The following is a 26470-nucleotide window of genomic DNA, read 5'->3' as shown; positions in this document are numbered from 1 at the left end:
TGGGAGTGAAATGGTAGTGCCGTACAATAATAAATCATACCTGTCGCAAAATTGTTCGTGACTTCTCTTAAGAACGGCATTTTTTGGGTTGCAGAACCCGCCTTGCTCACTCCAAAATTCAAGTCATGCCAAACATAGATTACCGGACAGGCTGTCAATTTGTCTATATTACCAGAATGTTCCACTCAATGCAGTTTATTCAAACTACGGAGGCATTTACTACATTAACTGCTATTCAAACAGAACAAGCTTTTGTTTTTCTTCCGGGACCCCCGACGTAGGCTATGTGTTTTTTTTTTAAGATCATGTTTATTCTGCCTTCACGAATTATTCTAAATTTGAGTTTCCTAGTAGCCTAGGAATTTGAACATGAGCGCCCTCCCAAGTCGTAATTTACAAGTCTTCTAGGAAACTCGGAGATAATTTTGATACCAGTTTCCGAGTTGGGTGTGCCATAAACTTTCAACATTTTTTTTTCTTTAACAGCTCTTTTCATTAAAGTTGTGCATATTCACACATATGAATAACTATTTGTATATTGTATGTTTTATACACAATGAAAATAGCCTGTTTTTGATTGAAATTCCAGAATTGCTAGCAAGCTGACTGACTATAGCGCAGTTTTATCAAAGAATGGGATGCTAAATATTTTGGCTTTACTAAAAATTCCCCACTAAATAGGCAAGAATAATGTCATGGTACCTGTCCTTTCGACAATAAAGCACTTGATGAGCTTGTAAGTCGGAAGTAGGAAATTTCCAATGTGAAGGAAGCATTGAAGCTCCCCCTAGGGGAAAGGGCTTGGTTATTACAAGGCTCCCTGAAAACTTGATTCTGATTGGTCAATCGCGGCATTCAGAGGTGAGATAGGCCTTTTTCCAAATGACAATAGAGTGGTGCAGGAATGATGTCAGAACCCAGAAGTCTAACTCGCCGCTGGTTCCTTCCGAGATTTTCCTATGGGGTTTTCAATTTATGAGTAAAATAAAGCCTGTGGTAAACATTGACGATACTTTGACGTTTTGTTCTACAACTAACACTGCACACTCACACCCCAAGCTGTCTTCTCTAGTTACTTATTAAAACCGTGTGTTTTCAAAAATTAACAAAACTGCTTCAAAATGAGTGTTTTCACTATGGGTGCGTCAAAACGTCAAAGTAAAGTCAAGTTATGTTAACTACAGGCTCCATCGACCGGAAGTTGAAGCCGGCCGGGTGCCGCCATGTTGTAGCAGAACTTCACTTGCGTTAGCATTTCCATTGACTCCCATTCATTTTGGCGTCACTTTGACAGCGAATAACTTTACATCTGAGGCGTTTAAAGACTCCATTTGTCCATTATTTATTTCTAAAGAAACACGACAATGTATAAAGGGCTCCATTACCTTCTATGTTACATTATGGCCCCGTAGAAACAGATTTTGTAAAAATAGGCTAACGATTGCGTCATAACCACTCGACTCTCTGTCGCGCTGTACAGAAATTACCGTACAGACAGGAGGAGAAGCTCGCAGGCAATCGGGGGGACGTCCCGTCAAGGGAGAAGCCCATAGATAATGAGTCCATAAAAGCAACGGAATACTTACTCCTGCTCACTCACGCCAAAGAACTCTTTGCTCAAGTTCCCCGTCTCTGCAAGATTAACGTTGGCAATTTTCACGCACAGCTACTAGAAGATTTACGTCTGTCAGACAGGTTGCTCACGTCATCAAGCTTAGTTTGAGTCGGTTTGAGTCTGCGCGTCAGGAACGGAAGTGCTCAAAAATCGCTAAAAATGGGCTTCAACTGTTTCAACTGAGTTCCAATGAGATGGCTCTGTCCACTTCTTATACTGTCTATGCATACAAATTGACCACTTACATTCCATTGTAGCTTATACTTGTTTATTCACTTTTACTTGTTTATTCACTCATTACTTAAACAAACAGGAAATGCTTTTCCTCCATTGCTTTATATCAAATGCCTGAGTTTCATTGGAGGCCCAAGTTGTTGACTCAGTATATGGCCCTGTTTTTTGTCACAGAGAAAACAACTTGGGGGAAAATGACAACTTAAGCTAGTATATCAAACCCATAAATGAGTGACGATTGGTAGAAAAAAACTTTTTAATAGAATGTTTGTTATTAAACAATGCCTTGCTCAAAGCATGTGTTTTCTTCACTGGAGGCTGTAGGTTTGCTTCCGGCCGGCGACTTCAAGTGTGATCAGCAGCGCTCTGGGGTCCTTTCTGTTCTTATGCACTGTGATTTGACCTGGAAGTTCTTCTCCTGCGCAGAGAGAGTAGAAAAACAGGATTAGACAAGAATCAATCTTCATGGTGACATGCCTTCACACCAGTTTAAAATGTTCAATATTTGAGCTTTCCTAGAACGCATTAACATGCAAGAGGAAATGTTCTTTTTTTTATATATAACCAAAGCTCAGCCACAACTAACACTTTCCTGTCAAAACTCTGTGCTGTGTAATGCCAAACGTGGGAATACCTACTGCCTCTCATTGAACACAATTGCAACTAGCTGAGAAGAGAAAGAGGTGATTAAAAGAAGCCGGGAGAGAATCGGGAGGATGATGTGCCGTTTGGCTCCAGATGGCAGAGAAAGCTGCTCGACTACAGTACGACTGCAGTAAGAATACAGGCTTTATCGGGACGGCCTGAAGACAAGGACGATGATTACACCAGATAATCACTTTGATTAACTTCACGTTTCACTGCCAGACGTAAATGAATGTTTACCCATTTGGCAAACAAGCCCTCCACTCCCAGCCATTTTTTTTCTTTGCTGCAGGTTACATGAAAAAAAAAAAAAAAAAATGCTGACTGCAGCATTTTGAAACGAGAGGATGGGGAGAAGTCAGATGTGACCGTCACAGCGCGCTGCAACTGTCACACTGCTTTTGTTGCACGTTTTACTATCAAATGATCCCATTAGAAGAGCCTTAAAAAAAAAAAAAAAAAATCACAAAAATTAAATGTTATTCTTTGCTGTGAGCAAACAAAACTGCACTCATAATATGGTTTGTTCATAAGCACAAACAAAAAGCTGAAGCCTACATTTCATTTGTAAAATAAATGATCTGGTAAGAACTCGTTTAATTAAAATCAACTGTGCAATGAAAGACTTGACAGATCACATATTGCCTACCAAAAGTAAAAAGCACGCACGGCGGGTTTTCTCTTGACCAGTATGAGCACAAATGATAGAAAGATCTATTAAACTTCAGTGCCCTGCAGAAAATGGAAAAGTGTGATCAAACTGGTGTGTGTCTGCGCTTTATAACAAACACTATCCCAGTTGCTACCAATGGGCTTTGATACACAGAGGTCTGTCGAGAGAACACAGAGAGTGAAATTACTTGACCCTGCAATTCCTGGAGAAATCTCAGAGTAAAGCGGTTTGGGATGTAGTTACTGCGAGATTGTGTTTGGAGACTACAGAGGCGAGGAAAAAGATTGGCAACGTGTGAAAAGGAAGCGGTTGGTGCACGTTAATTAAATAAAGAAGACAAGGCTGCTTCTAGAGCCGTCATACATCAGAGTGTCATTTGCATTAAACGTGCCAATGCGACCAAGGGTGACGGAGGCTGAAACGAGAAACGGACGAGACAGCGTAAACCATCTTGATGCATTTCTTGAAGAAACGTGACTGCTGATAAATGATACAGAACCAGCATCATAGTCTAAGCAAACATTCATTTAAAGGGATAGTTCATCCAAAAATGAAAGAAAAAGTCTCTTTTCCAAAACTACGGAGCCCCTAAAGGGACTTGGTGAAAAAAAAAAAAAAAAAATTCCCAATGCTTTTGAGTTCCCTTACAAATGTGCGTTCCCTCTGAAAAACGTTTGCGTTCCACCGAGAAACTTTACGTTCGCTCGCAAAGAGCTCAAAAGGGGAACTCGCAAAGTTTCTCAGGGAAAAATCAAACCCATTGACCTATCAATTTTCCACTATTATCATATTTTCCCATCACAATGTCCCTTTAAAGGCTCAGTACAAAACAACACTGGACATTATTTGGACTTTCATTGCATAAAAAACAAAACTATTTTTATTTTTAAATATCTGTGTTCTGCAGAAGAAAGAAAGTCATACAGTTTTTGAACTGATTTGGATTTGGAGTAAATAGTGATGCATCGATCATCTTCATGGCCGATTACGATTTTTTTTACAAGCAAATCAGCCGATTTGTTTGGTCTATTTGCTCTATAACAGGCAAACTGTGGTGACAATCAAGGTTTTAATATTGTCTATATGTCTATGTGGTGTTTTAAAAATGCTTTAAGTCAAGTCAAGTCAAATATATTTATATAGCGCTTTTCACAATACAGATTGTATCAAAGCTGCTTCACAGTATCAATCAAAACAACTTAACAGTGTTTGTTTATTACTGGAAAAGACATCCAAGTTTGGTAGAGCTGATCAGTGGTATGAGGGGTCATTTAATTTGAATATCCCCAACTGAGCAAGCCAAAGGCAACAGTGGCAAGGAACCGAAAAACTCCATCAAGTGACCCGATGGTGTCCTAAAACTCCATTAGATGACCCAATAAAAAAAACCTTGGGAGAACCCAGGCTCAGTCGGGGCCAGTTCTCCTCTGGCGTTTATGAAGTAGAGGCCGAATTTACAGTAACTGTAAGATAAAAAAATTATATGAATGCCTGGCTAAATAGATGCGTCTTTAGTCTAGTTTTAAACTGGGAGAACGAGTCTGAGCAACGAACAATATCAGGAAGGCTATTCCAGAGCTTCGGAGCTAAATGTGAAAATGCTCTCCCTCTTTTGGTGGATCTGGATATCCTAGGAATGACCAGAAGCCTCGGATTTAGTGATCTTAAAGAGCGCGATGGATTATAGGGCGATAGAAGACCCGTTAAATAGACTGGAGCTAAACCATTCAGAGCTTTATAAGTCAAAAGCAAGACCTTGTAATTAATACGGAACTTTATAGGTCACCAATGAAGTGATGATAGAATCGGTGTTATATGATCATATTTTCTTGATCTAGTAAGAACTCTAGCGGCTGCATTTTGGACTAACTGTAGCTTGTCTATTGAAGATGCAGGACAACCAGCTAATAAAGCATTACAGTAATCTAGTCTCGAGGTCATGAATGCATGAACTAACTTTTCTGCATCAGAGACTGATAGCATATTACGTAGCTTAGCATGTTTAAGACAAACCATGTTTAAATTCATAAGTCAGCACCATTGCTGAGTATTTTCTTCTTAAAACTGCAGTGAACCAAAGACAGTCTCGAAAACGTGGTTTGAAATCGCTGGTGTTTCTGACGTCACAAACTACCTGGTAACCAATCACGTCAAAGAGTGGATCTCTGAGCTGGTGTGAGTGAGTGGAGGCGGGGCTCATTTGCATATTCATAGAACTGCGTATACTAAATGAGGCAAGGGTGTAGAGTTACAATGAAGCTATTTTAAGGCACTACCTTAGGAAAAAAACACTTAAATATTTCATTTTGGTGATCAAAAGCTGAGTTTTTAGGAATACAATTATTGACTACAGGGGGACTTTACGGACAGATTATTTTTGCAGCAAGAAGTTATAATGAAATTTCTAATGTTCAATCACCATCACAGTTTTCACGAAAAAGTCTTCCAGCACTAGATACAAAAGCTGCATTATAAAACTTCTCTCTCTCTCTCTCTCTCTCTCTCTCTCTCTCTCTCTCTCGCACTCTACAGTGCATAACCTCGTAAATCTGAAGCCCCTGTAAAGGAGATGCATAAAACAGGCCTTTGGAATCACCAGCTCTCTACAGCGCCCCCGTCTATCAAATAATCGCACCTCCCCCTAAAGGAACCTTGCTCTGACACCTCAAGGACCTTTTCAGACTGCAAATAGACTGCACTTCCTGAGAGTTTAAAGTACTACGCAAAGCATTGCATGGTTGATTCCATAAGCAGCCTTGTTCTTAAAGTCTATTACCATAATATCGGCTTCAGAACACCTTGTCTGGACAGCAGACGTGACGTACAATGGGGGTGACCTCTTTTATTGAAGCTCAAAGGTTGATCAAATTAAGCTTTTTAAGGAAACGTCCTCATCTTTTCCTTTCAATGATCGACAAAACCAACAGTCATGACAAATGAAGGCTGCTTTAATTGATGTTGCACCATCCGAGGGCGTTTCAGAGGGCGTTTCGCATTTCCGTTGAATCCTCTACCTCCCCTCTCATCACACCTCTGAAAAGTAATTACTAAACTAACACAAACAGGAAAAGAATCCAAGGCAACCTGAGTGTGAGCTGACAGGGATTTTCTTTCATGCAAATGACAGCTTGCTAATATACTACACAAAACACATTACTGTTTTTGTTTAGGAAAGAAATCCAATTTAAATTCACAAGATACAAATTATGCATTAAGCTAAGTGTGAAGAATGTCAAATATAATTCCTAACATTATTTCTAAACATTCCTATTTTTGTGGAAGGGCAGCCATCACCAAGAAAGTACAGTTAAGGTAGCCTCGTGAGACCATCCTGATATCGCGAGCTTTCAAGGTTTCACTCGCAGATCAGTCTGGATACTTTCCGTTAAAGAAAATTTGGGAGCAGTTCACCAAACGAACGTCCAATCAGCGTTGGCTTTGAGGCGGGTTGAGGTGTGACGCAACGAGAAGCGCGACAGTTCAGTCTAAAGAACATGTCGGCTTCAGCGGATGAAACTAGCATCAGCGTGGCTATCGAGCAAGTTTTATCGGAATTACAGAGTATTTCTTCACTGAAAGAAGAGCAAAACACTGCTCTGGAGGCTTTTCTCAGAGAAAAAGATACGCTCTGTTAGTACGTCATATGCTTCGTTGATCTGATTGGTTGATTTGGCCCGTCTATCACCAACATAGGCCAATCAGCTAACCAGTATTTTCGCCCCTTACCAAAACTACTTCAACGGAAGGTTTCCAGATGGATATGCGGAGCAAATCCATCTGGCGGAGTCAGGTTACAGTTAAGGTATCAGATGATAATAAATAATACACTGGTATATACACTAGCGTTCATACATTTGGGGTCAGTAGGAAAATGTTTTTGAAAGAGGTCTCTTCTGCTCACCAATACAGTAAAAACTGTAATATTATTACAATTAAAAAATTATATCTTAAAGTGTAATTTATTCCTGTGCTGCAAAGCTGAATTTTCAGCGTCATTACTCCAGTCTTCAGTGTCACATGATCCTTTAGAAATCATGAACCATCATGTTTACGATCTTGAACTAATATGCCAATTTGAAACATTTCTTATTCTTAATGTAGAAAACAGGGTAACACTTTATTTTAAGGTGATTACTATACTATTACTATAGTAATAACAGTAAACTATGCATAATTACAAGTGACTAACCCTTGTTTCTCTCATACTACTTTTCCCCACATCTTTTCATTTGCACATACAGTCTTGACAACAGAAGCCATATGTTGCTAATCCAGAGGCAACAGGCCGTTCAAGCTAGGTGAGTGGGCATGCAAGTAAAAGATAAACTGCAATAACTTAATCAAGGTTAGTCACTATAAATCACCAGTGTGAGGGACCCTGCTTATAGATTAAGCATTTTTTGGAGCAACAGCAAAAATGTTCAAATATGCCATAAAATATGGCCAATGTGCCTTCTGATTATAATCTGATGCTGATATCAGCAATGCAGAAGTAGCGTTAGCAGGCCTTCAAGTGGACGGCACTCTTATCATTGAACGGCTCCTGCAGGGACTGTTTGTGGTAATGCCTGTGGACAGCTACAGTTAGGCCACAGTCATTTATAATGTGTGCTGTATCAGAGAAACTGGCTAAAGCACCTTCATTCATCTGCACATCAGATGACATTTCTCCAATTCCCATTATGATAAGACACACTTCATCTGATAGCACGGCCAGGACACTGTCTCGCCATCTACGGACATACAGAGCCTTGATCTAGGTGTAGATGCTGTGTTGCTTTAATACCTAAACACGAGTCCTCTTTTAAACCAGTCCAAATGCCTTAGCGACCAGTGCTCAGTCCACTTTCCATTCACAATTATTTTTTTTTCTTTCGATTTTTTATTACATTTTGATTATATATTGGCTACTTTGCTGATTTATATGAAGAGAGAGAGTGTGTGTGTGTATATACAGTATATACACTCACCGGCCACTTTATTAGGTACACCTGTCCAACTGCTCGTTAACACTTAATTTCTAAGCAGCCAATCACATGGCGGCAACTCAGTGCATTTAGGCATGTAGACATGGTCAAGACAATCTCCTGCAGTTCAAACCGAGCATCAGTATGGGGAAGAAAGTTGATTTGAGTGACTTTGAACGTGGCATGATTGTTGGTGCCAGAAGGGCTGGTCTGAGTATTTCAGAAACTGCTAATCTACTGGGATTTTCACGCACAACCATCTCTAGGGTTTACAGAGAATGGTCCGAAAAAGAAAAACCATCCAGTGAGCGGCAGTTCTGTGGGCGGAAATGCCTTGTTGATGCCAGAGGTCAGAGGAGAATGGCCAGACTGGTTCGAGCTGATAGAAGGGCAACAGTGACTGAAATAACCACTCGTTACAACCGAGGTATGCAGCAAAGCATTTGTGAAGCCACAACACGCACAACCTTGAGGCGGATGGGCTACAACAGCAGAAGACTCCACCGGGTACCACTCATCTCCACTACAAATAGGAAAAAGAGGCTACAATTTGCAAGAGCTCACCAAAATTGAACAGTTGAAGACTGGAAAAATGTTGCCTGGTCTGATGAGTCTCGATTTCTGTTGAGACATTCAGATGTTAGAGTCAGAATTTGGCGTAAACAGAATGAGAACTTGGAACCATCATGCCTTGTTACCACTGTGCAGGCTGGTGGTGGTGGTGTAATGGTGTGGGGGATGTTTTCCTGGCACACTTTAGGCCCCTTAGTGCCAATTGGGCATCGTTTAAATGCCACGGCCTACCTGAGCATTGTTTCTGACCATGTCCATCCCTTTATGGCCACCATGTACCCATCCTCTGATGGCTACTTCCACCATGTCACAAAGCTCTAATCATTTCAAATTGGTTTCTTGAACATGACAATGAGTTCACTGTACTAAAATGGCCTCCACAGTCACCAGATCTCAACCCAATAGAGCATCTTTGGGATGTGGTGGAACGGGAGATTCGCATCATGGATGTGCAGCCGACAAATCTGCGGCAACTGTGTGATGCCATCATGTCAATATGGACCAAACTCCCTGAGGAATGCTTCCAGCACCTTGTTGAATCTATGCCACGAAGAATTGAGGCAGTTCTGAAGGCAAAAGGGGGTCCAACCCGTTACTAGCATGGGGTACCTAATAAAGTGGCCGGTGAGTGTATATATATTATGTATGTAATCAACATACATAAAACAAAGTCATACCGTATTAGTTTTTAAACAACACAATATTAATGTTTTAACTTAGGAAGAGTTCAGAAATCAATATTTGGTGGAATAACCCTGATTTTCAATCACAGCTTTCATGTGTCTTGGCAAGCTCTCCACCAGCCTTTCACATCGATGTTGGGTGACTTTATTCCACTCCTGGCGCAAAAAAAGTAGCTTGGCTATGTTTTATGGCTTGTGACCATTCATTTTCCACAAGTGGATTCATCAACTGGATCAATTTTCCACTTGATCAGATTCCAGAGGTTTTCAATGGGGTTCAGGTCTGGCCATGACAGGGTCTTGATCTGGTGGTCCTCCATCCACACCTTGATTGACCTGGCTGTGTGGCATGGAGCATCGTCCTGCTGGAAAAACCAATCCTCAGAGTTGGGGAACATTGTCAGAGAAGGAAGCAAGTTTTCCTTCAGGACAACCTTGTGTGCTGCTTGATTCATGCGCCCTTCACAAAGATGAATCTGCCCGATTCCAGCCTGGCTGAAGAACCACCAGATCATCACAGATCCGAATTTCACAGTGGGTGGGTGCGAGACACAGTGGAGCTTGTCGGCCTCTCCAGGTCTCCGTCTAACCATTAGACGACCAGGTGTTGGGCAAAGCTGAAAATTGGACTCATCAGAGAAGATGACCTTACTCCAGTCCTCTACTGTCCAATCCTTATGGTCTTTTGCAAACCTCAGCCTGGCTCTTTTCATTGATGAAGGGCTTTTTTTCTAGTATTGCACGACTTCATCCCTGCTCCTAGTAGCCTGTTTCAAACCATCCTCGCAGTGCACTTCACCCGTTTGCCATTCTTTTGTAGGTCACTTAATGTTGTCATCCTACAGTTGTTGAGTGGCATCTGAATGAGTTGGCGTTCATCCCGGTCAGTGGAGAGTCATTTTCGCCCTCTGTAGAGGCCAATGTCTGTAGCTTGACCTTGTTCTTATGAACCGCTGTCTTTGAAATTTTAAACATTGGAAGCAACCTGACGCTCACTGTATCCCTCTGCCAGTAAATCCAGAATTGAACCCTTCTTTTCCTCACTCAAAACTTCTTTTCAACTCTTTTGGTCAATAGTTATTATTTGATTCCAATTACTTTTGAAGTACTAGCACTGTTTTTGCCATCCAGCTGGTCCTATTGCAAGAGGATAGTGATGACCACAGCAGTGGTTTTTATGCTTTTCCTCGTTAAATGAGATTTGGTTCAGGTGATCACCTAATGCCTGGCTCACACTACAAGAGTTTTAGGCCGATTTATGCCCGATTTTCCCCTCACGAGAATCGGAGAAAAAATCTTGTTGATTACCTCGATCGGTTCCGATGTTCGGCGCAGATTATCTGGCAATGTGAGGCTTTCACAGATCGAATCCTGCACCTCCCGATCTGCTCTCACACAAATCGGGCTCGCCCCGATCATATCAAACATGTTTGATATTTATCGGGATAAGCAAGATTGTGATTACCGGTACATCAGTAGTGTCTAGCCAATAAGAAACAAGTAGGGCTGTTGTGGTGAAGGAATTTACATTGTTGTAATTTTGAGTGACTCAACAGCGCGATATGCGGTATTATCTTTATTTATTTATTGTTAAATAAATAAGTGTTACGCTGTGGTCAGCAGGCAGGAAGACGAGTACATGTTCAGTAATTAAACCGAAACTAAAAAGCGCATTGAAACCAAGGGGGTAATCCATCGACCGGAAGTTGAAGCCGGCCGGGTGCGGCCATCTTGTAGCAGAACTTCACTTGCGTTAGCATTTCCATTGACCCCCATTCATTTTGGCGTCACTTTGACAGCGAATAACTTTACATCTGAGGCGTATAAAGACTCCATTTGTCCATTATTTATTTCTAAAGAAACACGACAATGTATAAAGGGCTCCATTACCTTCTATGTTACATTATGGCCCCGTAGAAACAGTTTTTTGTAAAAATAGCGTCACTTAATGTTGTCGTCATAACCACTCGAGTCTCTGTCGTTGCGCTGTACAGAAATTACCGTACAGACAGGAGGAGAAGCTCGCAGGCAATCGGGGGGATGCCCCGTTAAGGGAGAAGCCCATATATAATGAGTCCATAAAAGCAACGGAATACTTACTCCTGCTCACTCACGCCAAAGAACTCTTTGCTCAAGTTCCCCGTCTCTGCAAGATTAACGTTTTCACGCACAGCTACTAGAAGATTTACGTCTGTCAGACAGGTTGCTCACGTCATCAAGCTTAGTTTGAGTCGGTTTGAGTCTGCGCGTCAGGAACGGAAGTGCTCAAAAATCGCTAAAAATGGGCTTCAACTGTCTCAACTGAGTTCCAATGAGATGGCTCTGTACACTTCTTATACTGTCTATGATTGAAACGAAGTGGAGTAAACCGAAGATACAATGTCAAAATAAGGGTCCACATAATATAATAACAGAACGTAAACCTGACAATAAGCTTTTTAGGCCATTGTTATATAACAGTTAGTTTCGATCCTCGAATCTCACTTTACTAAAGGCTTTCTGCTGCTATTTTACCACTCGGAGTCGGCATTGCTCGTCTCTCCGTGTAAGACAGGCTGTCGCTCAGTCCAGTTACATTGTTACGCCACTAGGTGAGTCTTTAAACTGTTCATTCAACAGAAATGTAAAAAAAATGCGAATTCATCCAAATATAGATGTAATGAAACAAGCTGTTAATTATTTTAATATTTAATTTTAACTTTGAGCTCCACTTGACAAGGCTCAGCTGAGCAGCAATGCGGCGCATGGGCAACGCTGAAGCTTCACTTCATAGAGATCAATGGCATTTTGTCATTGTATTGACCTGAGCTGACGCCATTCATTAGAAATAGCCTAACCTTAAATGTTAAAATTATTTTTAAAAATAATAATTCTCTTTCCTTGGTCACGGCAACCTTTTCACGAATTTGACTTGATATGAGGGACAGATATTTTGTTTACATCCGCTTTTCTGCTTCCGATCTGCTGCGTGAGATCACGTGAGGTGCTTCCTCTGGCATGATAATCTTAATAACATTGTGTAGTGTGTGATGCGCCGCGATTTTCAAATCTTGTAGTGTGAGCATGTTTAAGATTTGAGGGAAGAAAATCTGCAAAGATTCTCCTTAAGTGTGAGCTGCAACCAGATTTCAAAATCGGTTAGGATTTTAAAACTCCTGTAGTGTGAGCAGAAGGAGATGTGTCTGTGTTGGAATTCAACAAACACTGGAATGGCTACATGTAGAGACGATGAGATAAAAAAAAAAATCTCTTCATTTTCTCCAGAGTCATATGTATACATATGATTTTCTACTATTTTGTTTTCCTTATTCATTGTGCTCTAATAAATAGTTTTTAATAGTTGTATTGCTTTAATTGTTGCTAGTAAATTTATTACTAAAATGTATTTCTTCTTTTTATTTCAGTTTTTACATATATTGCTTAAATTTACTGATTCATGTCAAGTACACACACACACACACACACACACACACACACACACACACACACACACACACACACACACACACACACACACACACACACACACACACATATATATATACACTGATTAGCCAAAATATTATGACCACCTGCCCTGATTGTGTCCTGTGATCTCTGGCAGCAAGACATTAGATGTAAAAGGAAATGGGACTAATCAGATCCAATGCTCCAAGGTCCAGTTACAATGCTTATGTGCCCATTGTAGGCAGTTTTGATGGTGGACAGGGGTCCATCACTCTGATTGGTCTGCGGCTACACAGCCCCATACGCATCAGAGTGTGATGCACTGTGTGTTGTGTGACACATTCCTCCAAATAACCATCATTACAATTTTGTGTGAGTACACAGTAGTTCTTCTGTTGTCTCAGTCCAGACGGGATAGCATTCGTTGTCTCATTGCATCGATGAGCCTTGGGCGCCCAACACCCTGTCGCCGGTTAGTGTTTTGTCCCTCCTCGGATCACTGTTGGTAAATTCTCACCACTGCTGACCGAGAGCAACCCACAAGCCATGCCTTTTCAGAGATACTCTGACCCAGTCGCCTTGCCATAACAATTTGTCCCTTGTCAAAGTCGCTCAGATCTTTATTCCTGCACATTTCTCCTGCATCCAACATGTCGATTATGAAAACTGATTGTTTGCTTACCATCTAATCTAACCAGACCTTAAAATGGGGCATTGTTAGGAGATGATCATCGATATTCGCTTCACCAGTGACTGGTTATATTGTTTTGGCTCATCAGTGTATATACTGTATATAAACGTTCAAGTTTGTTTATTATTTTATTTTGCTTAATTCTATTAAATATTTATTTCATTTGAATTTTCCGGTATTTAAGCTTTAGTGGCTACAATAATTACAAAAAAAAAATTCTCTTCTCAAAATCTCCACTCCAGCTCAGTAAGCCCATTTTAAAATGTGTTAAACGCCAAAATTCCTTTGGGCCCCTAAATAATAATAGTGCACCTAAATAAATCTGTCGACAAGCCTGATGTGTCGTTTCATCTTGAAATCCTGTGGGAATGATTCTCTAGACAATATATATATATATATCATCATTTATATTTATGAACAGCAAGAACAAACAGCATGGTTTATGTGGACTGGCCCTAGAACTGCTCAATCATGAGTCTATCTCTCAATGACTGACGGATAACCTGTGTGACCATCTAAGAATCAACTGTCAGGCTAAAGAAAGATAAGATACACCTCCCTGTGACACATTTTTTGTGTGTTCTAAAAAAAGGTGATGGCTGCACATGTACTTGCCAGACTTGCTCATCACAGTTTGAACATAGACACAACTACATGCAAACACTGGTGTGGAGACAGCTAAAACAAGTAAGAAGTATTTGTGAACAGGGTACAAACCGGTTTTGGTAGGGATAGGACTTTCCAGTAAGAACACTGTCTGTTTCCAGTGAGTCTTAGTGCAGTCTGGAGCAGTGGAGAACATGACCTAAGATTCAAAACAAATCTGCATTAACAACCAGTTAGTGTTAACATAAGGAAAGTGCTCTTGTTCTGCTTTTCATGCATTTGTTTGTTCTGGGCCTCTGACGTGAGTTCACGAGAGCGCCACGACGCATGCGCGAGAACTGAGAAGATGACGCTCACGATCATTTGATGGGAAAGTGTGAAAGGGAAGCCCTTCATTTTGCGGCATTGGTAAGGCACTTTCAAGTTTTCTCATTGTTTCTCACGATTCGGACATCCAGGAAATGCACAGTTTAGAACCTTTTTAAACACTACATCGAGACCCATCTGCGTCATCTTCTCAGTTCTCACCCATGCGTCGTGTCGCTCTCGTGAACTCACGTCAGAGGCCCACACGGAAGAAAATGAAAAGTTGAATAAAGTCGTTATTTTGGGGGGTTTTTGCGCACAAAAAGTATTCTCGTCGCTTGATAAACTTAAGGTTGAGCCACTGTAGTCACTTGTACTATTTTAACAATGTCTTTACTAACTTTTCTGGGCCGGCAGATGCAATTACCTATCAGCCTATGAAGGAGTGAGACTGCTCTCAGATTTTCAAAAATATCTTAATTTGTGTTCCGAAGATGAACAAAAGTCTTACGAGGTTGGAACAACATGAGGGTGAGAGTAATTATTGACTGAACTAACCCTTTAACCGAAAATGCTTGTTTTTGTGTGATGTTGCATCCAGGCCGATAGATGGGAGTTTAAAGTTCAGTGCAAAAAATATGTAGTGCACATTAGTTGGCAATCGCGAAAGGACAGAGGGGGAACCCCCGATTCCTCTAACTCACACTAAGCCCCGCCCCATGTTGGGATGGCCTTGCTGAATACTGTGACCTTATTTAGATGGACTAACGGTGTCAAAAATACTCTCAGAAAAAAATGGTACACTATGCCAAGGGTTCTAATATGTACCATTTAGGCACTAATACACTTTTGGTACCAATATGTACCTTTGAGGTCCTAATATGCACTCTTTAGGTACAAACGTATACCTTTCGAAAAGGTTGCTTGCAAAATTAAATTTCCCAGGTCAGAAAACACACTCACATAAATTGAATCAGGTCAGAGCAAACATAATTGTTGTGGTTATCCACCAGATCATTAACAGAAACTCAGATGATGCGGTTTAAATGTCAAAAACAGGACAGAAGAACACTAGACCCCCTCCACATCCCCTTTGCTTAAACTCCCATTATCAGAACCCAGCGCACGATCGTTCTCTCAGCGGCTGATGGGTTTAGCTTATTTCATTGCATGTTCCAGTTGGCCACTGGAGGAAGGCAAATGCTTATTTCAGCATTTAGGTATGAGAGGCTGGCGATTGCATTGCGATTGCCTCGGGCCTAAAAGACGGCGAGGCGTGACCGCAATTGCTCGCTGTTAAACAGCACAGCACTATTGCTTACCTTGTTTCCACAGCTCTTGTCGAAGAAAATGTCAAAATAGCCCACGATGGCCTGGAATGAAATATGAGAGAGAGGTTAGAACATGACATTCTGGTAAGGCTCACACTTGTTTTGGGCAGCAGGAAGTAATTAGCAAATGAGGGTAAAAGGAGGCATGTTGACAAGTGATTAAAAAAAAAGCAGTGTTGTTGAAAAGCTTCCTATGTAAAAAAAAATATATATTTTATTTATTAAAGACTACTAATGACATTTTGGTTTGTATTCTATGTAAATACACACACAGTGTAAATTACACATTATTATGGAATTAAAAACTACCCTTTTTTTTGTCCCAACCTGCCCCCCAATGACAGTGGAGCAACTCTATCAATCTCAGGAGCATACTTGTAGTGGCAATGATGCAGAACTAATAGCTTTTAATCCTGACGCAGCTGACAACACGAGGGTCTGCTCGCTCACACAAAGAGCACAATCAATGAGAGGAGAAAGAGAGAGAGAATACACTGATAAAGAGAAAACAGGGCATAAAGAGAGAGGTAAGCAAGACAACAATAGAGGGAAAAGGAAAACACTCTAAGAGATGATTAAAAAGAGAGGGAAGAAAAAAGCTGAGGTGACTAAATATTAAATAAGATGTTTTTTTGAGTCTTTAACTAACCACATCGGGAGAATCTTCAGCCTTGTGTTGTTTATAAGGCACCCTTGTGCTAAAAAAAATACTAATAAATAAAATCAAAGACATTTAAAAGTCTGCCCACAACTTGCACATTTACAAAATACATTACAGGACAGGAGTTAAAATAACTTGTGAAATTGTACATTATTTTAACAGGATTTATGAAGGTAAATAAGACCTTTTTAATACCAACTAAAGACATTTTAAGGGATAAATTGAAGGGAACACAATATGTCAATGTTCTTTAAAGGTGCATTGTGTTATATTTAGGAGGATTTGTAGACAGAAATGCAATATAATATGCATAACTATGTTTTCAGTGGGGTTTAAAGACCTTACATTATAATTCGTTATGTTTTTATTACCTTAGAATGAGCCATTTCTATCTACATACACCGTGGGTACCCTTACATTGAAATGTTTCTACAGTGGCCCTAAACGGACAAACTACTACAGAGCGCGTTTCGTCACTATGTTGTTTTTCGTGCAAAGAAGCTAGCTAAAGTCAGCGAATAAAACACTGACACAATGATGAACAAGTAACAATAATATTCGCGATAACATCGTTTCACTGAATAATAAAGTAAACATAATTTCTTAATCTTTGTAAAGAAACCTCATTGCTTAACTGGCTACTCTCTGCTGTCTCAGACAATGACATCTTTTCTTGTCGGCCACCGTAACTTCGGTTGGTTGCATTTCGCAACCTCACCACTAGATACCGCTAAAGATTACACACTGCACCTTTAAATGTACAAGTTTAGGGAGAAACACTGAGCTGTATTAGAAACACTCCAGAGTTTGAAAATATAATGTCCATCAGATATCCATTACTTTTTAATTAATTTTACAAACAAGATTCTTAAATCAAGATACATTTACTTGAAATGCTAAAATACATAAATATGAAGTCTTGTTTTCTGTGAAACAGTTAAAAAAATTGTGGGTTTATGATTAAAACAAGACCAATTGTCTCACTTAATTTTATAAAAAAATTTTAAGACATTTTACTTTTGCATCGATTTAACGATGTTTAGATATTTGCATTGGAAAACAGAACAAAAGTACCAAGGAAGATATACATTTTTTTTGCAATGCATGCACATTTTAATGCCATGCCTTAGTTTGTGTAAGAGTGAATTAAGACTTTTTAAGACCCGCAGAAACCCTGTTCATGGTTGCTTCATTAAGAAAGTTAATTATAAATGTACTTTCTGTCCCAGGCTGCTTTAGTAAATCTTAAATGTGTAGACAGATAAACAGCCTCTGAAACAGCAACACATTATAAAAATCTAACACAATTCTCAAATCCAAGCAAATCACTTTTTATAGGAAATGACAGTTGAGAGCAAGAGACGTCACTCAGGGTGTGATAGAAAAAAAAAAAAAAGTCAGGTCAGTGCAATTATGGATTGTAATGAACATTTATCAGACATTATATGGAGCAATAATTACCAAATCAAGCTAATTGCTTATTGAATTTGTTAGGAAGAGTGGATTTGCGAGTAATTTGCCACGCCAGAGATGAACTTTGACAACAGCTCATAAATATGATTGATTGGGGACATGCGTCATAACTTTCTCTTTTGATGACTCACATTGTTTACAAGTATAATATTTCCCAGGATGCAACCGTTCTTAAATACAATTAGCAAACCACAGAAATCCACTCATTTATATTTCTACAATGTTTATTTAGTCATGAAGTTTTGTCATTTTAGAGAGGATTTCCCTGTATGATAGGCATACACCTTCACACACACACACACACACACACACACACACAGAGCGCAGTCACCCTGTGAACTCCCAGGGGACACTGCAGTGATAATGTGAGCCATTCTGCCTGAAGTATCCCAGGGACCTTGTGTGGAGAAATAGAGCTCTGGCTTAATGCCTGTGTGTCCCTCTCCCTCCCATCTATTAATCCTCCTCTTTCTTCTGTTAAAACAGCTTTAAGAGGACAAAGCCACAGCAACATAATCAAGGGTTTAGTAGCACATCCACAAAGGACTTGTGTTCTCCTTTATTCCTTCATATGGGCTTATTTTTCAATAGGCAAACAAAACTATTATCCATTTTAAACAGTATTAAATACATAAAAACATATAAATGAATATATATAGGTTTATATAATCAGGTTGAATGGGACACTTTTTGCCATTGTGATGACTAGGAAAAAGTGTCCCAATCAATCTGAATTCACCCCTATATATATATATATATATATATATATATATATAGGGGAGATAGGGGTGACACACACACACACATATATGTATATTTATCAGCAGGGATATATTTATGGTTACATTTTAGATATCGTTGGCATTGTTTAACATAGTTAAAAAGATTCAAGCATTTCCCAAAATTATTAATCCTAATTGGTATAATACACCTAGTGATTGCCATCCTCTTACTTCCCATAAATCTGAGAGTCAGTTTTTTAAAACAACAAAGCGCAGCATCTCCAAACCACTCTCCTTTAAATGGGTTCATCCTTATTGTCAGCGTAAATTGCCCAGAAATGTCAACAGAAACTGGGACCCGACAAAAGAGGACGCGCACTGAAAACACGGGGGTCAGAGCCAAGTAACTCCCTGCCAGAAATAACCCCCCCCCCCCTTAACTCACTGTGAAGGAGCAAGAGCAGACACAAAAGCTCGTGTTGTGTGGGGAAAAGGGGGACAAATGGTGAAAACGGAGTCTTTTTATTCTCATCAAAGTGTTCAGCCTTCACACCCGGGGAATGTCTGAGATAAGTGATGCGCGCGAGCTGTTTCCCGGCCCAGGAGGAGGCGCACGGCACAGCTCAGCGACTACCTGGAGAACAGGTCCGGGGAAAATTAATAATTATCATCATCGCTAACACCAACGGGGAGCAATTCATCATCAAGCCCTTTCCAGCGCTATCATGTCGGAGCAGAGCGTGGTGCAGCCAGATACAATTATGCGGCGAGCTGCGGAGGAGGGAGAGCTAATGCGCTTTTGATGGGGTTTATTCACGCGTGCGAGGCGTCACACTCGACCACCTCGAGTTCTCCGACCCCCCCCCCCCCCATCAACCCGGCGTCTCCCCTCATTCTGTGCACAACACACACACCAATGCCACCGAAATTCCCATTCCCGCAATTCTGCTTTTCCCACAGTGTTCGGCGTTCCGCCGCACTGCAAGCGAATACACAGGGTTTAATTAGAAGGGAAGGACATTACTGCAGAAACACTCACAGTCACCTACATAAACTACACTTGAGTACAGACTGGGGCAGAAATGCTGGAAAAAGTGGTATCATTAGTTAAAACAGAAAAAAAACGATAACCTTTTATCCTTCTCTTCTATATATAGGGTATGATTGCAACACTTTTAGTTTTGGTTCTAGAACCCTCAAATATAGCACTAATTATTATGAGTAATTATAAAATAGACTTCATAAATTCACTAATTCAGGTAATAAGTGGCAAAAATGTAGCCTCCCATTAAACAGTTATCAACAGCATTAATGAATAATGGAAGACATGAGCATTTAACATTTCAAATGATGGTTATGGTGCTGTATGCTGTAGTCTACACAGACATTTTCTTCATCTACAAATATATAAGAATAATATTTTACTTTGAAATAGACCATCCAGACAATAAAATGTACTGTAAGATCCAGGGCTGGATTAGCTATATTTGGGCATGTGCAATATCTTCCTTCATCCTGGTAAGATCTACAGTGATATGTATGCACACTACTGCCATCATGGCTCTAGTTTGACACTGTGTGCCGGAACTAGCACTGTTAAAATAGCCTTACATTGGAGTAATTACAGTCTCCCTTACATCATTCATGCAACAGATTAACATTAAAATGCAAAACAACTGTATTTATCATGTAGGGTGATTTCAGGTTAATTGGGACACCTTTTTCCCAGTCATTTCAATGGCAAAAAAATAAGTGTCCCAAATCAACCTGAATTCACCCCCACGTGTGAATTTGTAACAAGTACAGTATGTACAAGATACATCACAAATGCCACTTGGTATGGCAATGACATGGTTAAACTTGATTTCACAGCCATTGTGAAAAAGTTTTCCAAAAAGTAAAGCATCTTTCTCCAAAATCTCAAAAAACATCCCACAGCCCTGTACACACTGTTCTGTTAAAAGAAGTTAGCTTGGATGTTTTATCGTGCAAATGAAAAGACATAATGTGCCCACCAGAGCAACGGGAACAAAATAGAGTAAGAATTGCAGAAGTGTTTGTATTCACACTTCCCTGCTGATAAACTAACAAGCATGTACAGTAGCAATCTTATGATTGTTTTGTGGCCCTTTTTTCTTATAAGAAAGTTAAAAATATGCTTGATTGGATTCAGGGCGAAATAAGGCATTTGCTAAAAAACGAATACTACAACTGAGGTCAAGTGTTTTTTTACCATTTTTTTGAACATACAAACTTGTATGTTCAAAGGATGTGGTGTGACCAAGTGAACATTTGTGAAGTACCACACTGCTGTCCAATCATCTATAGTGAAACTCCATTGACCTGATTTTACCCAAGGAGTTTCAGCTCCCTATAGCCCAGGGATTTACCAACACATCTAAAGCTGTCCCGCTGTCAGCATCACCCCATGTTCACTTACTGGAAATGTCACGTCAGCCATTAAGAAAATGCAAGACGGGCGAATTTCATGATGCCAATGCGCTTTTTACCACAAACAAAATGCATGATAACTATGAAAGATAACTATAACGATAAATATGGCGTCCACACCAGCAGACAACATCTGTTAATTCTAAGTGCGCACTGCAGTTTTACCGTCTGCCACTTTAAATGCTCAAGCTCTTTAAAACAGGATCGATTCTGATTGGCTCTCAATGTTTTTATCGTTCATCAGCTGGAGAAAAAGTGATTCCAATTTCCAACGATATTGTTTCTCTGTGCCGTTAATCATTACAGTTGTGGTGCGGACACTGCTATTCTTTTATATATATAATAACATTATCATTATATATAAAACATTATTATACTTATCGTCTTTGGTGTGAACGGACCTTTACACTATCGTTCAAAATGTGAAAAAATGTATCTTATGCTCACAAAGGCTGCATTTATTTGATTTAAAAAAAATGTAAAAACACTAATAATGTGAAATATTATTGAAAATATTGAAAGCATCTGTACTAATATATATTTTTTAAATGTAATTTATTCCTGTGATGCAAAGCTGAATTTTCAGCATCATTACTCCAGTCTTCAGCGTCACATGATCATTCAGAAATCATTCTAATATGCTGATTTGCTGCTCAAGAAACATTTCTGATTATTATCAATGTTGAAAACAGTTGTGCTGCTTAATATTTCTGTGAAAACTGTGATATATTTTATTTCATGATTTTAATAGAAATAGAAAATTCAAAAGAACAGCATTTATTTGAAATATATATATTTTTTTGCAGCAATATAAAGTCCTGTCATAAATTCCGATTACAAGTTAAACACATTAGGACTTGCTAATTAGGTCTACTAATTCGTATAGCTTCTATAACCATTGCTTTGTCTCCACTGACATTTTACAAATACGGAGAAAACAAGCATTATCCCTACTTATTTTCCCCCCGTATACGATCATTACCAGTATTGCTCTTGTCACAGCTTGATGTAACATGAAGTGTCCTTAAGGCAAATCACCACTGATGCAAACATTATGCACAACCATCTTGAGATGCGCTTCGACTGCAGTGCATAAGATGTGCCATGAACATGTTATACCTCAAATACAAGCTGTTGGTCCTCAATGTTAGCTGCGTACTTCTAGCAAACCGAGCATACGTATTGTCACATGACCACATATTTAGAAATATCCTATCATATAAAGGTGCTTGGCATATAAAGATGTATATTATTTCTATATAAAAATAACCATATGATTTTTTTGTTGTTTTAGCTTATTTTCATGCTTATTTGACCATTTTAAGTCATATTGAGGCCCCTTTGAAAGTTTGGAGAGGCCCCCTAGTGGGCCCCGGCCCCTGGTTGAGAACCACTGCAAGAAATATTCTGAAATACATCCTAAATCTGAAATATAACCTCCATCTTATTTTTTAAATCCAATAAGTGAACTAAAGAACAGTATACAAGTGGCACAGCTTACCCCACTCTTCCCTATTACTTTCAAATGTGAGCTTAAAGACACATATTGAATGCGTCAAAATGAATCTTTCACATTTAGAAGTGACACTTTTTTTTTTCTGGAGGGAGGTAAAAGAGAAAGCAAGAGAGATACTGAGAGAGAGGAGAGACTGTCGTCCCTGTGGACAACGCGAGTCGAGGACCAGTGCAACTGTAAGAGCGAGCGTTATTTGTCTTCCGCCGGCCGAGCACGAGAGCGCAGGGTAGCGCTGTTCATTTAATGCAAGGTTAGGCAGCCTGATGTGATGAATGGACTGTCGGCGGGAGAATAAGTCCATGCACTCAATCATGGGGACGACAGCATTTTCCCTCCGTTTTTAGGGTGCCTCCATAATTACATGACAAAGCAATGCAAAACATGGCGCTGAATCCCATCTATGACTATAAACTGAATTTTTTTCATTACACTCAAGGATATGTAAAACTTGAAAATTGGTTTAACCTGCCTTTGATCTAAAAATAGAAGTGTTTGAACGAGGAGGAAAGCAGGATGTGCTTTTCCATTACTGGAGAACAGCAGAAAAATGAGACGATGTTTACAAACTCCATTAAATCCAGACTAACTCTGAGAGGGGAAGGGAGATACAGTACTAATATAGTATTGATTAATCCATAAAAGCTATAACAAAGAAGCAGGAACAATAATGCTGGGACAAAACTGGGAGACAAAAGAAAAATTACACTTGAAATTTCAGTTGCTTTTTTTTTTTTTTGTTTCGTCTCTCACCAACTCTCACTTTTCACTGACAAATACACACACACATACTCCAGAACATACTACCAGAAAATAAACCTCTGACATGAATGGCAACCTAGCAAACAATATCGGTTGAAAACAAACAAACACTTAAAGGAGAACTCCGGCACAAAATGAACCTTTGGTCTAATAAAACATTGGTACCTAGTCAACCGTTCTCTGGGATTTGTTTTCATGATAATAGAATGTAAAGAGTTTTATCTCTAAAAACTGTTTAGCGTATAACGCTAGTAATGGGGGCATCTATTAAGTAAAAATAAATCGCTAGTTTATACCACTAACAAGGCTCAAAATAGCCCCACACTAACACAGTAACATAATGAGGGTCCCTACATGCAAAACGAAGCATTGAGAACTTTGTAAGTGTACAGACCGTTTAATAAGAAGATATTTTATGAAGACAGTCCACTTCGTGTATACAGACAGGATCCATCTTTGGAAAACAGTCTCGACTAATCAAACCCATAGACAGTATAAGAAGTGGACAGAGCCATCTCATTGGAACTCAGTTGAGACAGTTGAAGCCCATTTTTAGCGATTTTTGAGCACTTCCGTTCCTGACGCGCAGACTCAAACCGACTCAAACTAAGCTTGATGACGTGAGCAACCTGTCTGACAGACGTTAATCTTCTAGTAGCTGTACGTGAAAATTGCCAACGTTAATCTTGCAGAGACGGGGAACTTGAGCAAAGAGTTGTTTGGCATGAGTGAGCAGGAGTAAGTATTCCGTTGCTTTTATGGACTCATTATCTATGGGCTTCTCCCTTGACGGGACGTCCCCCCGATTGCCTGCGAGCTTCTCCTCCTGTCTGTACGGTAATTTCTGTACAGCGCGACAGAGAGTCGAGTGGTTATGACGCAATCGTTAGCCTATTTTTACTAAATCTGTTTCTACGGGGCCATAATGTAACATAGAAGGTAATGGAGCCCTTTATACATTGTCGTGTTTCTTTAGAAATAAATAATGGACAAATGGAGTCTTTAAACGCCTCAGATGTAAAGTTATTCGCTGTCAAAGTGACGCCAAAATGAATGGGAGTCAATGGAAATGCTAACGCAAGTGAAGTTCTGCTACAACATGGCGGCACCCGGCCGGCTTCAACTTCCGGTCGATGGATTACCCCCTTGATCAAACCACGAACGCCATTCATACAGTTCAGCTCACTTAGCACGTCGTTCGTGGTTTGACTAGTTGAGACTGTTTTCCAAAGATGGATCCTGTCTGTATACACGAAGTGGACTGTCTTCATAAAATATCTTCTTATTAAACGGTCTGTACACTTACAAAGTTCTCAATGCTTCGTTTTGCATGTAGGGACCCTCATTATGTTACTGTGTTAGTGTGGGGCTATTTTGAGCCTTGTTAGTGGTATAAACTAGCGATTTCTTTTTACTTAATAGATGCCCCCATTACTAGCGTTATACGCTAAACAGTTTTTAGAGATAAAACTCTTTACATTCGATTATCATGAAAACAAATCTCAGAGAACGGTTGACTAGGTACCAATGTTTTATTAGACCAAAGGTTCATTTTGCGCCGGAGTTCTCCTTTAAAGGAAGAGTTCACATAGAACTGAAAATTATTACATTATTTAATCACCTTCAAGTCATTCTGAACTGGTATGAAAAAAAAAGAAAGAAACTCTCAAGAATGTTCACGCTGCTCTTCTTCCTATAAAAACCTTCAAAATCCCTGCAAGAAACACTATTAACCCACTACTAAAAATCACCCAAATGACTATTTTGAGGCCAAACGACATTGGCTTTCACATGTGTCATCACCAGACACATTGCACCAGTTCGATTAAGCAGTATGGACAATTGTATTGAACAATTAAGATGATTTTCCATGACTATTGACATGACTGAGTATTTGGAATATACAATACTGTTTAACAGTTTGGGGTTGGTAAGATTGTTTTAATGACTTTGAAAGAAGTGTCTTATGCTCAACTTGGCTGCTTTTATTTGAACAAAAATACAGTGAATTTTTTCTATTTTGATATATTTGAAATATAATTTATTCCTGTGATGACAAAGCTGATTTTCAGCATCATTACGCCGGTCTTCAGTCACATGATCCTCCAGAAATAATTGTAATTTGCTAATTTGGTGCGCAAGAAATAATTCTGATAACAGAAATATTTCTGTTTAATATTTTTGTGAAAACCATGATATTTTTCCCCCCCTCAGGACTCGTTGAGGAATAGAGAGGTGAAAATAACAGCATTCATTTGAAATAAAAAATATTTTTGGTAACATTATAAGTCTCAACTGTCACTTTTGATCAATTTAAAGTAATACAATCTACTTTTATGGAAGTTTAATGGTGTTTTATGGCCTTTTTGGAGCTTGACAGACATGGCCACAAAAAACAAAAACATTGTTTTGGTTGTGCTTCGTCTTTGTGTGACTGTGTGGATGAATATGTTTATCCACTCATTGTAAAACACTCACTACTAGGCTTAAGAGATATAACCAGTTTAGATGGAAAGGATCACAAGCTGACTGGCTGAAGAAGTTACTGTAGCTTTACCCATTAATAGACACGATACTTCCAGCGCAGCTACAACAACCATAATGAAATGACCCTTCACAATAGATAATGCTTTACAATGAACTTTGTTAGAGAGCTTCATATGGCAATATATCAGTTCAATAAAATGCATTACTCACTTTTTGAGTAATAAAAACAGACAAAAACACATTTTGGAAAAAGGATTGACTCAATTTAAATTTAGTTAATTTTAAACAAAAAATATTAATAATTTACCTTTTTTGCTCTACAGTACTAGAATGACAAGTGTGAGAGAAATATCCCTTTAAAACCCTCTCAGTCTATTTGACCTCACACATGGAGTCATGCAGTTGAATTTAGGCCATGAAATAAAGTAAAACCTTTCACTGGGTGTCGTTACCTTCACCTGTACGACAACCCATCTGTCCATCAAACCAGACTGATGTCTGAGCTACCGGACCCATCCCAGACATCTCCCCACCACTAATTAATCTTCACACCTGACAACCATGATTAGCTCTGAAGATTGAAGTGTGTGTAAGACAGTCAATAATCACTGTTGTGTGGGAGTCTGTTTG

General features: G+C 39.5%; 1 protein-coding gene across 1 annotated transcript in view; it reads right to left on the bottom strand.

The window, feature by feature from the left end:
• Positions 1–1885: 1885 nt before the first annotated feature.
• prmt3 (protein arginine methyltransferase 3) overlaps positions 1886–26470 on the bottom strand; it is a 58504-nt gene continuing 33919 nt past the window's right edge. The window contains exons 14-16 of the mRNA XM_056259211.1: positions 15763–15813; positions 14246–14333; positions 1886–2267 (exon numbers count right to left, since the gene is read on the bottom strand). Coding sequence (XP_056115186.1) covers positions 2158–2267; positions 14246–14333; positions 15763–15813 — 249 coding nt within the window. The 3' untranslated portion in view covers positions 1886–2157. The remainder of the gene's footprint in view (positions 2268–14245; positions 14334–15762; positions 15814–26470) is intronic.

This window comes from Rhinichthys klamathensis, unplaced genomic scaffold (genome assembly GCF_029890125.1).
Source record: "Rhinichthys klamathensis goyatoka isolate OS25496 unplaced genomic scaffold, OSU_Roscu_1.1 h1tg000165l_1, whole genome shotgun sequence".
Lineage (NCBI taxonomy): Eukaryota > Metazoa > Chordata > Actinopteri > Cypriniformes > Leuciscidae > Rhinichthys > Rhinichthys klamathensis.
Note: the sequence above shows the minus strand (reverse complement) of the source record. Positions and strands in the feature narration are given on the sequence as shown.